This window comes from Pteropus alecto, unplaced genomic scaffold (genome assembly GCF_000325575.1).
Source record: "Pteropus alecto unplaced genomic scaffold, ASM32557v1 scaffold20, whole genome shotgun sequence".
Lineage (NCBI taxonomy): Eukaryota > Metazoa > Chordata > Mammalia > Chiroptera > Pteropodidae > Pteropus > Pteropus alecto.
In genome coordinates, this window is record NW_006436298.1 from 47463628 (window position 1) to 47477607 (window position 13980).

General features: G+C 40.2%; 1 protein-coding gene across 1 annotated transcript in view; it reads right to left on the reverse strand.

Moving 5' to 3' along the window:
• ALDH7A1 (aldehyde dehydrogenase 7 family member A1) overlaps nt 1-9715 on the reverse strand; it is a 33725-nt gene extending 24010 nt beyond the window's left edge. Inside the window, exons 1-5 of the mRNA XM_025047773.1 lie at nt 9492-9715; nt 8134-8187; nt 7497-7562; nt 2739-2819; nt 2308-2431 (exon numbers count right to left, since the gene is read on the reverse strand). Of these exons, the coding sequence (XP_024903541.1) occupies nt 2308-2431; nt 2739-2819; nt 7497-7562; nt 8134-8187; nt 9492-9683 (517 nt within the window). The 5' untranslated portion in view covers nt 9684-9715. The remainder of the gene's footprint in view (nt 1-2307; nt 2432-2738; nt 2820-7496; nt 7563-8133; nt 8188-9491) is intronic.
• Nucleotides 9716-13980: the final 4265 nt, after the last annotated feature.

A 13980-nucleotide genomic window follows, 5' to 3' on the forward strand; every position in this document is an offset into this window, starting at 1 on the left:
AACATGCTTTAGTGCGTTCATTTATTGCACGTCCAGTTAAGAACAAAGTCTGAAATCTTTCATGTGCAAAACAAAGGTGCACAGAACCAAGCAGGGATTCCAGATGCCTTATAGCAGATCACTTTACATAGCAGCAGGATATTGGCACATTAATTAGCATACAACAAAAGCTATTACTACTCCAGACCCTATAAAACATAATGATAAGACACTTTGCCTCTGATCCTCATAGCAACTCTGATTATTTTAATCAAAGGTGGCCAGAGCACTGAAGAACCAAAGCCAGGAGTGATGGCTCACAAACCCTGGTAAAAACCACAGACCAACTGGAAGGGCGGTGCTCTCAGCCATCCATCTTTCTGGCCATGCTCAAACGGCTAGCTAGGAACAGGGAACCTACCAGCTGCTGCACCCGACTGCCAGGCCCTCTTTCAGTCTGGGCATCCTAAATCTCCCTGTGGAGATGATGTGCTGGCACAGCCTCTTCCTGGCAGGACTTCTCTCCTCCTCTCCTGCCCTCCCTTCTTCATCCTTCTCCCCAGAGAGGTCAGTGAAGCTCTGATAATATCACTCCCTTGCTTAAAACCCTCTGTCGTCTGGATCACCACTGCAGCTGCCCTCCATAAAGTCCAAACAGGAAAAGTACCTTCCTACCTCCTCTCAACCTCAGCCTGTGCCCTCCAGCAATGCTAAAGTAATACTGTTCCCCAAAGGAGCCACGTTCTCCCATCTTAAGCTTTCGCTTTTTTTTCTCCCTTTTTAAAAGGACCCCTGGCCCAGCACTCCACCCCTCTCTTCCTTGAGGCCTTACCGTGTTCTACTATAATTTTCCCTTTACTCATCTCCCACTTTCCTCCCACTCTTCAATGTAAGGAATCTATAAGCTTAAAAATTTCTTGAGGACAAAGACTATTCCTTATTGATCAAATATCACCAATTAGATCACCTGGCACCTGGTAGGCACTCAATAAGTGTTAATTACATTAAAGAGGTCAAAGTTACCCCAAAAGCCTCTGCACAGATGAATAATCTACTCTTTAAAAATTATATATTTTCATTTCTGATATAAATGTAACATAATTCCCATGATGGAAATTTTGAAAAATACTGAAAAATGGAAGAAAGACAATAAAAATCATCAATAATCCTGCCACCCTGGGATGACTGCTACCACTCTGGCAGACTTCTGCCCTTCGCATTTTCAATGTACCCGCACAGCTGCCTGTTTTGCTCTATTAAAGCTGCAAGTGTTCCAAATCACATAAGCCCTTATCCTCATCACTGAAACCTCCTCACAGGACAAGGATAGTTCTTGCAGCATAGTGTAACAGCAGAAGACTGAAAACACCTTAAACACCCATCATGTGGGAACTGGTTAAATAAATTATGTATAGTATCTTTACAGTGAATAGACAGCCATTAAAAAAAGATGAAGGAAGCACTTCAATGTAATAATATAAAACAATTTCTAAGACCCATGAAGTACGAAAAAGTATAGAACAGAATGTATAGTTTGCTAATGTTTGTGTTCCAAAAAGACATATATTTGCCTGTTAAGTGAATAAAAGTTCTAAAAATATATACAAGAAACCAGAAACATGGGCTACTAACATGGGATACTACGGAGTATCCAGGGGGGTAGGAGGGAGAATTTTCATCTTTTGTGCTTTTATTTCTTTCTAATTCTGTGATATGAATATATATCACCTCTTTAAAAAATAACATTAAAATAATTTTAAAATAAGTAAATACAATCATCCCATAAAAATGTGGAGATGAGGAAGGAAAAATCTATAAACAGGATTTTTTATTACTTGTTAACAGACTGCCAAAATTACCTCAACCTGTCTTATGATTTGGCACTTAGGTCACTTATAACGTTTCCTATTGATACCACAATGGACATCTTTACACATAAACCTTTGTCACATTTCAGATTATTTACTTAAATTAGATTTCTGAAACCGGTATTAAATGTAAGGCTCTTTGGATTATTTCCAAATCGTTTTCCAAATGGACTGGCAATTCACATTGCCATATGTTCCTATAAAAGAGTGTTTGTCTCTTGACCTTGCCAACACTTTCTTTTGAGTTTTATCTCAAAAAATAAAAAAAATTTTAGTGTCTTGATCTGCTATTTTCACCTGTTTTAATTTGCATGTCTGAGTAGAAAGAGTAAGGATATGTTCATACATTTATATGCCTCCTACCATTCCTCTTTTGCAACCTGTTCACAGCCAAGGCATTCTGTTTGAATCTCTGCATTAAGAGTACAAAACTCTTAGCTTAAGTGACTTCACTGCTTACTTTCAGAAGGCAGAATGGGTCCCCCGATCATCCGTGATAAGCCAACAGCATAATCGCAAATATCCACATACTCTTGAACTTCTCCCACACCTTCCACTAAGATTTTTCCCATCTCCAAAGACACCTAAAAATACAAAAAGCCAAGCACCTTTTTTTCCAACAGAATTCATGTTTTAAACATTAAATTAACAGGGAGGGAAATGCAAAACATATTTTCCGTGAAGGTAATAAACTTCAGAAAGTCTGTTCTTATTTTTCTGAAGACTTTTAAAACCCAAGAATAGTCTTCACTTTTTTCCTGTTCATCCTCCAAAGAAAAGACTTTTGAAATGTATAAACTGCTTGTCTTCAAAATCATAATCTCATAAAGAAATGTGTAATGGCCTAATTACCTTACAAGGTATTATATTTTTATTACAGAAATACTTTACCAAGCTTCCCAGTACTTGGATCTTCTCCCGCAAGGCATCACCAATCTGTCTCACTACTTCTCCTCGCTTTGGAGCAGGAATCTAAGAAAGGAATGGAATTTTAATGTCGATTCGAAGTGGAAACCTGTGTGTTATCTAAGAACACAATATTAGATAAATGTGCTGTGAGAGAGCAAAGCACAAGTACATCAAAGATGACTTTTTGATCACCACAAGACTGTGATATGGCAGGCCCTCAAACCAATGCCAGAGACCCAGAAAACATCCAGATGACAGGTGCACGGGAACAAGGGACTATGCCAACTACAGAAAAAAATTCAGAGGTTGAACACAACCTTTTGGGGTGACTCCAGAGAGCTTAAAATACTTTACCTATAGGCTTTTGTGGTTCCTACAGATGATTTTTGATGGATCAAACTGGCTGTGTGCCCACACTCTTGACTTAGCTTCCCCTCCCCCTTCCCTCACACGCAGGGTCATCACACACTGCTCGTACTCCCCCAGAGCTTGGCTGTGATCTCAGGGCTCTTCTTTGCTCTCTGTCCCTCCCAAATATGTCACCACGTCTTAGGACAGCTTTCCTGGAAGGTAACTCGGCAACCTGTTACCATTTTAAATGTTCCTGCCCTTTGACTAGGCAATTCCATTTCTGGAAATCGAACATATACAGAAGTGTGCAAAAGTATAGGTACAACAAATTCATTGCAGTGCTTTTCCTAGTAGAGAAAAACAGAAACTACCTAAACGTCCACCAGCACATAATTGGTTAACTATGGAACAGTCCTAAAATGGGATACTTCACTCTCTAAAAAAATAAGGTAGCTCTATAGGGAAAATGTTTAAGAGCTATAACAGGATAATGGAAAATAGCAAAAGAATGCATACAATAAATAAACTTTTGCTTAAACTTGAAGGAATGTACAATGAGATGTTCATAGTGGTGATTTCTGGGGAATGGAATCATAACGAATTTTCATTCTCCACATTTTATGTCGGCAACATTTGCCATTTCTACAATACAGGTACTCTTTTGGAAACAGGAAACAAAAATTATAATGTTGAATGAATCAGTGCAGATGCTATACATTTCCTAGCATATGAAACAGGTTTAATTATGTTTTAACTGAATTTAGCCCACATATTTATAAGTTTAGCAAACTGGCTAATTTCAACTCAGAAAGGCCAATACACATGGCCTTTAACCTCCCATTCTGTACATATTTTATTTAATCAGTCTTTCAACCAATAATTATTGCACATTTTCTATGTGCCAAATATTGTGCAAATCCCCAGGAAATCTAGGGAAACAAGACAGCTCATTCATTCGCACTATAGCTGACAGTCCAGTGGGGGTGGTAAGAAACAGGCGCTTACAATCCTCATGATGGAGGAGCTAGACTACAACCAGAGAACCAAGGAGTATTAATTTAGAATTACTTGGGAGTAAGGGAGTAGGGAGGAAGGGGACTTTTTAAAGAATTTGAGAACTTTACTTAAAAAAAAAACAAACAACAAGTAATGAACAGTTGAGACCAAAGACCTAAAGCATGATTGGTGTTGCCCAGGTGAAGAGATAAAGTAGAATAAAATTATGGGGGACAGGGAACACAGCATATGCAAAGGCCAAAAGGTGAAAAAGCACATGGGGGTTTTGTAAAGAGTTCAAAGAAGGAGGAGAGGAATGTAGGGGACACACTGCAAATGGCTGTGTAAAGAATCCAAAAAACAGTGGGGAAATTAGTAAGAGGGTTTTAAAGCGGGGTGGGGGTGGGGGGTCACAATGCATTTTAAAATGACTCTAGTTGTGAAAATGAATTGGAGGGACACAAGACTCAGGCGGGAAGACCATTAGGCCAGACCAGAGATGGTTGCTGTCTGAACTACAAAAGAGAGAAATGTCATTTAAGATGTTCAAGACTTGATAATTAAAAATTGGTAACTGATCGATTCTCAACCCTGGCTATACATTAGAATCCACCCAAGGACCTTTAAGACTAGATTCCATCCCAGAACACTCAAATCTGGCACTTTTTTCCAGCTTCCCAGATGATTTGCAGGAATAGAAAGAATTGAGACTGCCAGAATTAAGTTTGGGGAGAGGGAATGGAGAAGGGAGTAGGAAACAAGGAAGACAGCCCCCATTCCTGGTGAGCTTGATCAGTCCTAGTGACAGGGCATCAGGAACTTCAGACCATTCCGAGGTGGGCAACAAGAGTCCTTGTCTCTGCATATTTCCCCTGTGAAGTCACATTCAGAATGAGCATCAAAGACAGACACGTGGCGAGAACTACGAGCACGGAGGGGAATATTAGCTGAGTCTCTGAGGAAATAATATGATGATATTCATGTTAGGAGCTACCAGGTGTCTTGCATTCTTTTATTCAGTTAGAGATGACCCATTGACATTTCCCTATTCTCAACAGAGAAAGAAGGGACTCTGGGTCTCCCTCACCAGAGACAAAGAGGAAAAATGAGGAAGGATAGGAGATGCAGAGGGGCAGAAACAGGTAGCTTCTGGGCTGAAGCTGGTTCATGAAAGAAAGCAGCAGACTAGGTTCTCTGTGGTTAGTTTTATTTAACAGAAAGAAATCAGTTTTTATAAACTAGCTTTCCATATTTTTATCCATGTTCCTTTTCCCTTAGAGAAGTGCTCCCTTTGAAAAATTCCAGGCTTAACTAAATGAACTAATTGAAACAGTGGTTTGTCCTCACACAGGCAAAGCCAGCCAAAAAGATCATGGCCAACTAGGGGCTTCACATGAGTAAAGACCCAAGAAGGAACAGACCAGGAGGGGATCAAGCTCTGGTACATTCTTACTTGAGGCCCCAGCAGCCTCTAACCCAGCAATCTCCAACCTTTCTTGCACCAGGGACCAGTGCTCCTATGAGAATCTAATGCCTGATGACCTGAAGTGGAGCTGAGGCAGTGATGCTAACGCTGGTGAGGAGCTGCAAATACAGGTGATGCTTTGCTCGCCACAAATGGTTACGGTTCAGGGCCCGGGTGTTGGGACCCCTGCTCTAAGTCACTGCCCCCATTGGCAGGTGTCCCGGAGGCACAGTTATGAAAGGCTCTGCCTCTTTCCTAAACTTTGAACTCAATTGCTTAACTTGAATTCTAACAAGTAAAATCCCTAACTGACTCTACTATCACCCAAGAAAGCAATCTGTTAGCAGCACCCACTCTCCTGGGAAGTCTAAAAGTGTGAGAAGTGTGAGAAGGAATGTGAGGTGCAGAATCTGGCACTGTGGAGTAAGAGCAGATCACAGAATAAGATCCTGAATGCAAAAACAACAATAATTACAACAACAAAATACAGCACAATATTTAAGAAAGACACAACAATGTCAGCTGCCAACCACCCCCCCCACCCATCACGAAAAGAAAAGACCCTGAATTTACAGTCTTCTCAAACATGATTATATACACATAAATGTTTCTGGTCAAATGTTTCACTGGCATTCAAAACAGGGTATGCAAAGAATAAATCCTAATATAAATGATGGACTATATATTTAATAATAATGTACCAATATTGGCTCACAGATTATAACAAATGTATCACACTAATGCATCATGTTAATAATAAGAGAAACTCACAAAGAGTGAGGGGGAGGGTATCTCTGGTGAGGTATGTGAGGGAATCTCTGTACTTCCTGCTCATCTTTCTGTTGAGGGGGCTCAGAACAAGTCACTCCAGAATGTGCCAATTTGACATACGGATTACTTTATGCTAAAGGCACTCAAGACCCATCAAATTCAGAAAACCTGGAAAAGCTTTTTACCTCCCCTTAACTTCCTAGAAGAACTTAGTTAAAAAAGGGGCCTGTATCAGGAAGACAGCTATTATTAGAGATAACTTTTTATATGTGAAAGACTGATCTGCAGGGGGAGGCATACATTTGCTTATCAAACATTTGTTCTTCTCACCTACCTGTGAATGGCCTTTCTCTCGTTTAAAGCCCCAGACCCCTATCCATTTCCTTCACTCAGGGTGCTTTATAAGCATCAGTTGCCTGGCTGCCTTTGGGTCTCATATCTACGGGGGTTGGGGGAGGGCATTATGTACAAAATTAAAATTTGTTTTTCTGTTTATCTGTCTTATGTCAATTTAATGATTAGACCAACCACAGAACCTAGAATGGAAGAAGGGAATTTTTTTCTTCCTATACACTGTAAAACTAAAACTGCTCTAAAAATTTTTTTTAAAAAAAATGGAGTACAGGAAAACGATGATTTTTAAATATTATACAGTAACTTTAGGCTGGTACATAATGCAATCACAGGTCAAAATTTACATATAACATGCATATGTGTATGTATATATAATAATCACAACTATGAAATTAGCACATAAAAGACTGGAAGGAAATGCACCAAAACATAACTCTAATAACCATTCCGTACTGAAGAGAAAGTAAGGGGATTAAATTCGATTATATTATTTACTGCATCATCCAATTTTTTTAAGCAGGGAATATGTATTATTTTTATGATCAGAAAGAAAATGATAAAAGTTATTTTCAAAACATTAAATCCAATGACACTTCTTTGGACACTACCCTCTCTACCCAGGTAGGGTGAACTTTACTTAAGCACACTGTTTACTTTTGGAAGTGGTATTTTCCTGCTCAAAGATATTTTTGATCGTGTACAACAGAACACTGAGCCTAACTTATGGTCAGAATTAGAGGAAAGATGTTACTTGTGCTTCACACAGAGGCAGGCTCTTAGCAAACAACAAAGCTCATACTTACTTCTGCCCAGATTCTCCATGCTTCTCTTGCTTTCTTTACAGATTCCTCATAGTCAGCCACACTGGCCTAAATGAGGAATGAGGGGGAGACAAAGGAAAAGGGAAGTGATGATCTCCTTCTAAGAACACAGGTTTTTGGGAAAGAATTCGAAAATCTCTGGGTGACCCCTAAGATTTGTGGTTTAGAATGATTTTCACAGCCTACTCTTCCAAAACCTCATTAACATCAGTAAGACAAGGTAGAATCTAGCTGTGTTTTTTTTTTTAATCTTGTTTCTCTATGCAAGGTCGATTAAACTCATCTGGGAACAACATCTGAGACGTATTAGAATTTCAGAACTGTGGGCTCCAACTCAGAATTAAGAGGTCAGAATCTTCATTCTAATGAAGTCCCCAGGTGATTCAGAAGTATGGCCTTAAAGGGATCCCCTCTCCCTAGTCCTCTCTACGGTTTACTTTTTCTAGGGCACACACACTCCTACCCAAAGAGTGGACAGTCTCTCCCATTCTTAAATGTCAATGAAAAAGAAATACATTATTTTTTGACTTTGTAATTTTGTATAACTCTTGATCACTCCCACAAACTCCCTGTGGGCAGCTTGCATTAAACATAACAAACAAACAAAAAAAACACTTACCTGTCGGACTCTTGCTATTGGCTCATTGTTAGCAGGACAATAGGTAGTGATAACCTTAAAACAAAAAGATGACCATCATATGTAATCCCTTCCAAACAGGGGAACAGACCAAATAAGGGGAGAAAAAAGGGAGGAAGGAAAAAATAAGAGACTAAGCGTATCCAAACTCAGAATCTTTAACTTCTGTTACAAATAAGCCACTCTACAGAGCTGTCTTTCATTTTTGACCTAAACATTCAGAACTACTTTTCTGCAAAACCTACCCTTGCTATCTAAGTATTAGATACATAAATAAAAGCCTCAATGTAACCCGTTATTTTGTCTCTTTTTCCATTAACGACACGCCAAACTCGAGTTTTACTTATTTCCTCTCTCTCTTACTCTGCCCACCCCTCTGTTCAGAAGGTGAAATAGCCAAGGCCAGACAACTATGGGAAAGGCCTGTATATCACACAAATTGGAGAGATCAACTAGAAAGAAAAAAATCAAAGCATAGTTTAAAAGGGGGGCGAGGCGCTTCAGGAGAGGGTATTTTATCCATAAACTTAATTAGAGATTCCGTATAGGAAAAACAGGAAACTACCGATGGGGGACACAAGGGGGTGGGGTGGGGCTGCCAAAGTCACCTGCGTCTCCTGCAGTCACAGATAACCAAAAGGAAGATGTTTCCACCGACAAAGCAGATTCATTGTATAACATGCAACAAAATTTCTTGCATGTTATGTAACATTTTCTTATAAAAGCTTTCTTTTGTATGTGGCTCTCAAAATATCTAAGCGATAATTTCCTTCTCTTTCCATCGTATTCTAGAACGTTTTATTGAGATTTAACTGGGTGCCAGGCACGGTGTTAGGTTCAAGAAATGGAGAAATGCGGAAAAGCCTGTCCTCAAGGGAACTCAGAGCCCAACAAAAACAACAGAATTTCAGCCAAGTCCGAGCTTGCAAACGCCAAAGACTTTCAGAAAATAGGAACATAAAACTATACAATAAAACATTATCTGCGGGGCATGTCACATCTGAGGAGCCACAGTCAAACACGAAATTAAGATAATTTACATCTTTAAGCGTGTGGCATTTCTCACTACAGATAACAGAACTCTGCCCTAAGGTTTTAAGTATGCGTGAGTTAACCCCAACCAGCTCCAAAACGACATCGACTCTCTATAGTACACAAGGCCCTAAAATCTAAGAGTATTTTTAAGGCACCTTACGTGGGGAAACTTTTACTGTGGAGCTTTCAAACTTCCCATCTAGTATAACCGCCTACGGCGGCAGCGGGGAGTCTGGTTGAGCAAAGCCCGCCGGGCCCCCCGGAGAGAACTGAGGCTGCAAAGATTTCCTAGGACGCCCGCATACCTCTCCCCGGCCTCCCCAGCTTCCATTATACACGCCCTCGTTCTCCTCGCGGAGCCCCAGCTCCTTCAGCCAGGAATACTGGGGCTGATTGATGAGTAGAGTGGACATGAAGGCGGCAGGCCTGTCCCAAGGGCCTGAGAGCTTGCTGTCCCTTGCAGGGTGCACACAGAACCGAAAGAGTGCGCGCCACATACTGAACCCGGGAGGCGCAACGCGCGTGCGGCCCGAGGAGCGGCTGAAATAGAGCCCCGCCCCCCGCCCGGGAGAGCCCATTGGGCAGGCCCGGTCCCGCCCCCGGGACACGCCTCCGCCAGCTCAAGGCCAGCCTTAGTCTTCCCGAGGAGCCCCGAGCTTAACTGCGGCCTGGAACAATGGGGTTGCCGCACGGAGGAAGAGAGAGGGCTACTGCCATCTGGTGAAAGACGCCGGAACCTCGACGCCAGCTAGAAATTCTTTCAGCAAAATATTAGCTCTTAGTAAAGTAGGTTAGAGCAGGGCTTCGCACGCTGTAATGTGTATGTAATCACCTGGCAATCATGTCAAATGAACATTCTAATTAGATGGATCTGGGCTGGGGTCTGAGAGTGGGCATTTCTAACCAGCTCCCAAGTGATGGCGATGCTGTTCTGTGGAATAGCCAAAGGAGGGGGTTTTTGGTGAAGGAAAGGAGGTTGTTTGTTTTCACTGCTTTGTTAAATTAGAAATTAGAGTTTTCTAATTAATGAAAAATGTTAAATTATGGTACTTCCTTCTAAATATCCTGCCTGGGTATAGTCTTACTTTTGAAAAACAAAGACAGTTTTTATCAATTTCTCTCTTTCTCAATTCTATCTTCCTGTTATCTTTTCCACCACCACCACCACCCCCCTTATCATCCCATTTTCCATCTAATTTCACAATAACTGGGCCTACCCTGCGTAAGAGAAATACATCTCAATCAGCATGATTTGGACACGAGTTAATACATGCACACTCAAATCAATTGAATTAATACAAGTTTCAGTGATTCCCAACATGATTTTCAAAATATTACTTCTCACTACTTGCCTGTGGCCTTCCGAATTGCAGCCAAAGTCACTTTATGTTTCGATGTGCTTCTCCCACTGTGCCTTTGCCCTTGCTGTTCTCTCCACCTGTAAAATCCTTTCATCTCTGCATTCAAGTTTGAGCTTTATCTCTTCAGCAAATACTTGGCATGTATCAAGCACCTACTAGAAACTGTAGTAAGTGGAAGAGATACATGCTTCCATTTGTTATGTTGTATTTTTCCCTGCTAAGGCAAGGACCAGCTCTGGCTCATTCTTGCACAGCTCTGCAATTCCCAGGATTGTACCAGGATCACGTCCATCTATAAGAATGAAAGAACAAGTGAACCTAGGTACACACTTCAGGAGTAGAAAGCATGGATACTCTGGTCTGGCATTGGTAATCTCTATCAAGAACCCAGCTACTGTCTTCCATCTACCTCTAGGAATGAGGCATTTTGTTTCTCAGACATTTTAACCGAGAATTTAATTCTCAATTTCTGGCTGCCAGCAAAATTTTTTGTGTGGTTATCCTAACTCCACACCCTTCCTTCTCTCCTCCTCCATTAGGAAAAGACCATTACAGATGCACTAAATTGTAGGAAGGACACATAATGCCCTCAGGAAATGTTAGCTTCCCTCTCTTCTCTTCACCAAAGCAAGGAGAGAGGTTCATGCTGTTGTCGTTCTGTGTAGACTCTAGCAACTGCTAACATTGAAAATAGGAACTGCATCTCTCTTCCACCTTCATTTTTCAAAACTCACGTAGTTCTGCCTAACAGGAAGTCAGTAAAAAATGAATTTTGATGGAGAAGAGCAGAAAGAGAGAAAATTAAATGAATCATATAAAAGCACATTCCATGTATAAAAGAGAATTTTAAATGAATCATATATGAAAACATATATAAAAACTGCAAAGCCCTACAGAAATTTAAATGTACTGACTGAACATAGAACAGCTTGAACCAATTCTGCATACAACCAATTTTATTTTTCAATGACTTATCAAAGACATCATAGGGTGGTGATTAAAGCAAAGACTCACTCTGGAATCACAGCATAGGTACACATGTCCTGTGCTTAGGATGTCCTCAATGAATGCTAGCTAGCTGTCTTCATTCTTCAAAGATAGCTGGCCAGGAAGCAGAGGGATGTGACCTGAACATGCATGTTTGCCCTCAAGGTGGCAGTAAATTAGAGAAATCACCATCACTTAGGATACAATTTCATTATTGCAAACTCAGAACCAGATTTGTCAGAGCATGGGTGAGTGACACTATTGCTCTGAGCAGACTCATATTGAGTTCACAAAAAAATGATGCTACGACTAGAATACTGGCTTGTTATTTTATAGCAAAAAGTATCTTCAGAAAAGACTGACCATTCTCATCCTCTAATCACTGCATTCTCTTCCAGAAAACAAACTATCTGTCTGGTTGTTTAATGAGCCCAGAATCCAAAGAAGAATTGTCGATTACCAATAAGTGATTCCAGCGTGCAATGGCATCAGGCTAAGATAATGACCCCAATGTCTGAATTAATCTGTAGATTCAATGCAATCCCAATCAAAATACCAGAATTGGCAAGTAGATTCTAAAGTTTAAATGGAAATGCAAAAGCTCTAGAACAAAACAATTTGAAAGAAAAAATGAACAAATTTACATTACCTAATTTTAACAATAACAAAAAAATTATAACAATTTTACAATTATTACAAAGCTACAGTAATCAAGAAGTGTCACAGTGGTGTAAAGATAGACATAAAGATCAATGAAACAGAATAGAGAATGCAGAAATAGATCATTGCATATATAGTCAATTTTCGATGAAGGTGTCAAGGAAATTCAATGAGGAAAGGATAGTTTTTTCAAAAAATGGTGCTATCTTAACTGGATATTCGCATGAAAAAAAAATGGACCTTGACTTTTACTTCACACTATATACAATAATTAACTCAAAATGGACCACAGACCTAAAAGTAAGAACTAAAACTACAACTTCTAAAACGTCTAGAGGAAAACATTGGAGAAATTCTTTCACGTGAAGGGCTGTTCTATGCTTTAAATGATATTTCGCTGTATCCCATACCACATAGTAAAATGTTAATTGTAGCATGAAATTTGACTCCTACCTCATACCATACAAATCAGGAAAGGTAAAACAATAAAGTTGTAGGAAAGGTAAAACAATAAAGTCGTTTAAGAGTTAGGAGACCTGGAATTAAGACTCAGTTCAATAGCTTAGCTGTGTAATCTCCCTTCATTTCTCAAAATGAGGAATCGGACCAGGCAATTTCTAAAATTCCTTTATAGGTTGTAAATTCACTTTTCGAAAATCAATATTCATTCTTTACCATGCAGTCTAGAAATGCATCCTAAGGAAATAATAAAACAAATTTGCAAAAATACATGTTAATTGCAAAATTGGCTACAGCTTAAATGGACACCATCAGAGACTAAATAAATGATGGTACCTCCATGCAATGGAATATTAGGGCATCATTAAAAAGAAGGCACTAGCTAGGTCTTTATATTTTGTTATGGAAAGGTGTCCAGGATAAATTGCTCTACTGTTTCTTTTTTTAAAGCAAGTTACAGAATAGTAAAAGGTACAAATAATAAGATCCACTTTATGTAAAAAAAACTTCAATAAATATTTTTTGATCACCTATTATATACAAGAAGTCACTGCACTAGACATTGGGAGATACGACAAGAAATCAATATACTTATGACTATTGAGGTCATGTAGGAGAAAAAGGGTTGGAGAGTGACGGTAAGGGTTTCTGTTTTAGTTAGGGTGGTTGAAGGCCTCTGAGATGTCATTTAATCAGAACCCTGAATCATGTAAGAGAACAACCTGTGCAAAGAATAGGGTGTCCAGGGTGTTAGAGGGGTCTTGCCAAACAGAGTAGGTACAAAAACTAGAACGGGAGGGCCACTGAGTCCAGGGTTCACGCTGCCTGTACCTCTCAGCCAATAGACTGGTACATGAGTTGCGATATTTAGAATAACTGTTTTTCAGAGCACTGGTGATCTGAGAAGGGAGCAGATTAACACCACCAAAACCGCCTTCCTTTCTCAGTCCTGCTTAGGGTATTAAAGGGGAAATCTGGGCATTATTCCAGCGGCTGCCTGACAGTTGGGGGTGGGAGTGAGGGGTCTGTTGTGCTTCACTGAGCCATTCCTCTAGTAACGTGGTCCTCCAGTGATATAAGCAACCCAGAACAAAGATGGTAGTAGTCTGAAAAGAATGCTAGACCAGAGGGATTGTGATTAGCTAAGCATAAAGGCATTAATCTTAAGTTTCCGGGCAACTTTTTACGGCCAGGAGTTCCAAGCCGCTGGGGACAATCTATCGTCAAGCTATAATGCACGGAAAAGTGAAGCTGGGGACACTGTGAGGCCTCTACAATGGGGGTCCCAACCAGGCCCTTCACAACTGCAAAGGCCTTGAGCAGGGAA